Source organism: Ursus maritimus, unplaced genomic scaffold (genome assembly GCF_017311325.1).
Source record: "Ursus maritimus isolate PB19 unplaced genomic scaffold, ASM1731132v1 scaffold_2, whole genome shotgun sequence".
Taxonomy (NCBI): Eukaryota; Metazoa; Chordata; class Mammalia; order Carnivora; family Ursidae; genus Ursus; species Ursus maritimus.
This window is the reverse complement of record NW_024424452.1, coordinates 37,899,069-37,900,872: the sequence shown is the minus strand read 5'-3', so window position 1 is coordinate 37,900,872 and position 1,804 is coordinate 37,899,069. Positions and strand designations below refer to the sequence as shown.

At 68.0% G+C, this 1,804-nt stretch overlaps 1 protein-coding gene across 1 annotated transcript in view; it reads right to left on the bottom strand.

The window, feature by feature from the left end:
* Positions 1-602: 602 nt before the first annotated feature.
* CCDC154 (coiled-coil domain containing 154) overlaps positions 603-1,804 on the bottom strand; it is a 7,276-nt gene continuing 6,074 nt past the window's right edge. Inside the window, exons 14-17 of the mRNA XM_040634456.1 lie at positions 1,681-1,798; positions 1,311-1,397; positions 853-1,040; positions 603-749 (exon numbers count right to left, since the gene is read on the bottom strand). Coding sequence (XP_040490390.1) covers positions 623-749; positions 853-1,040; positions 1,311-1,397; positions 1,681-1,798 — 520 coding nt within the window. The 3' untranslated portion in view covers positions 603-622. The remainder of the gene's footprint in view (positions 750-852; positions 1,041-1,310; positions 1,398-1,680; positions 1,799-1,804) is intronic.

Sequence of the window (1,804 nt, the reverse complement as noted above, 5' to 3'; positions counted from 1 at the left end):
CCAGGCCCGGGAGGGCAGGCCAGAGGCCACCTGGGCAGGGAACGGGCAGGAGCTGCCGCCCCAGGCACCCTGGCCCTCAGCCCTCGGAGCTCCGCCCCCAGGAGGGGAGGCCCTGGGCTCAGAGGTTCTGCACACTGTGCCCCACTCTGGGCGAGGCCCACTGGCCATCCAGACCAGCCCTGAGAGTCCAGGTTGGCAGCCGCCCACCTGGCCGGTCCTGGGGCTGCCCCTCCTCCAGGCCCCACAGCGGGTGGCAGGACCAGCGACTGCGGGGTGAGCAAGGGTTTTCTTGGGGACAGGAAGAAGGGGCGCTGCTCGAGTGTGTGAGCAAACACGCTGTGTGCTCCCTGGAAGAGGGCAGGAAGAGCCACTTCCCTGCTGCCACGGCACAGGTGTGAAGGGCTCGGCCGGCTGCCAAGGGGCAGGGGCCAAGGGACACCAAGCCGGGGCCAGCTGGCCCTCGAGGGGGCCTGCAAGGAGCAGCTGGGGCTCTGGGATGCTGCGGCTGTGGGCAGGATGACCCAGGAAGGCGCCGGGCCTGGGGCTTGGCTGGGCTCGGGCAGGAGAAGGGTGAGCTCCTGGGAAGGAGCTCTGGACTCCAACAGGGACAAGAGCTGCCCATTTATTTCTGGGAAAGGGGCACGGATGTGAGCTGGTGTGCAGGCTCTTGGCAGAAGGACTTCACCAGGAACACGCTCGGCCTCCGCCGGGCCACCAGGTTCATGAGGACCGCCTTCCACTGCAGCCACCTGCCCGGACACGCGGCTCATGCCCCCTGGCCTCGGGGCCTCCCCAGGACCGCCCCAGACCCCAGGCCTCGGGGTCTCCAGAAGGTGGCTCCCCACAGCCCACCTCACGGCCTGATACACGCCCCAGCGGTTCACGGGGACCGCGTCTCCGGGGCCTGCGTCCTTGACGAAGGACCGCTGCTTCCCTAGCGGTGTGAGGACCCCCCTGCTGCCCAGCCTCAGGCTCCACGGGCCCTCCTCGCTCCGCAGGCGCATGATGCTGTCACGCAGGCTGGCCGTCTCCTCCATGCGCTGCGGACAAGTGAGCCGTGAGCAGGGGCCACTGCGGGAACGCAGGAATCCGGCCAGCGCAGGGCGGGACAGCCCCGGGATTTCTCTTTCTGGACAAACCTGGGTCTTATCTGCCAGGAAACCCGGCTTGGGCCAGACACGCAGACAGAGGGACGTGGGCAAGCCCACAGAGCTAGGGCCAGCCGGGAGGAGTGGGGGGCGGGGGGCGGGAACCACACCCACCCCCCCACCCGCCTCGGGGGCGGGATCGGCACAGGGGCCGCCTCTCACCAGCTTGGTTTCTGTATTAAACTTGAGGTTCTGGATGGTCTTGTTGTCCTGGATGCTATTTTCCAATTTCATTATTTGGTTCTGGAACTAAATGCGGCCCGTTTGTCGGCCTGGATGAGGGCGGCCCCCACCCTGGGCCCCGGGGCAGGAGCTGGCCTCTGACACCGGGTCCTGGTCCCTCAGTGGGTGGTCCGGTGGACCTGGCCAGCGCTCAGGCTGGCTTCTTTCACCGTGATGACACCTCTAGCATGTGGGGGCTCCAGACAGGTGCCCCCACCTCACACGGGCTCTGTGAGCCACTCGACCTTGATGTGGGGCTTCCCCGGGGCCCCTCTGCTGAGCGCGACGGGCACAGGGGCCACAGGGGTACCGTGGCCAGCTTGCCCTGGATCTCGGCAATCTTCCGCCCGGGGTTGCCCTCCCTGAGCAGCTGCACGGACGACAGCAGGGCGGCCAGTTCCTGCCGCACGGCCCCGACCTCGAACTCTCTGTGG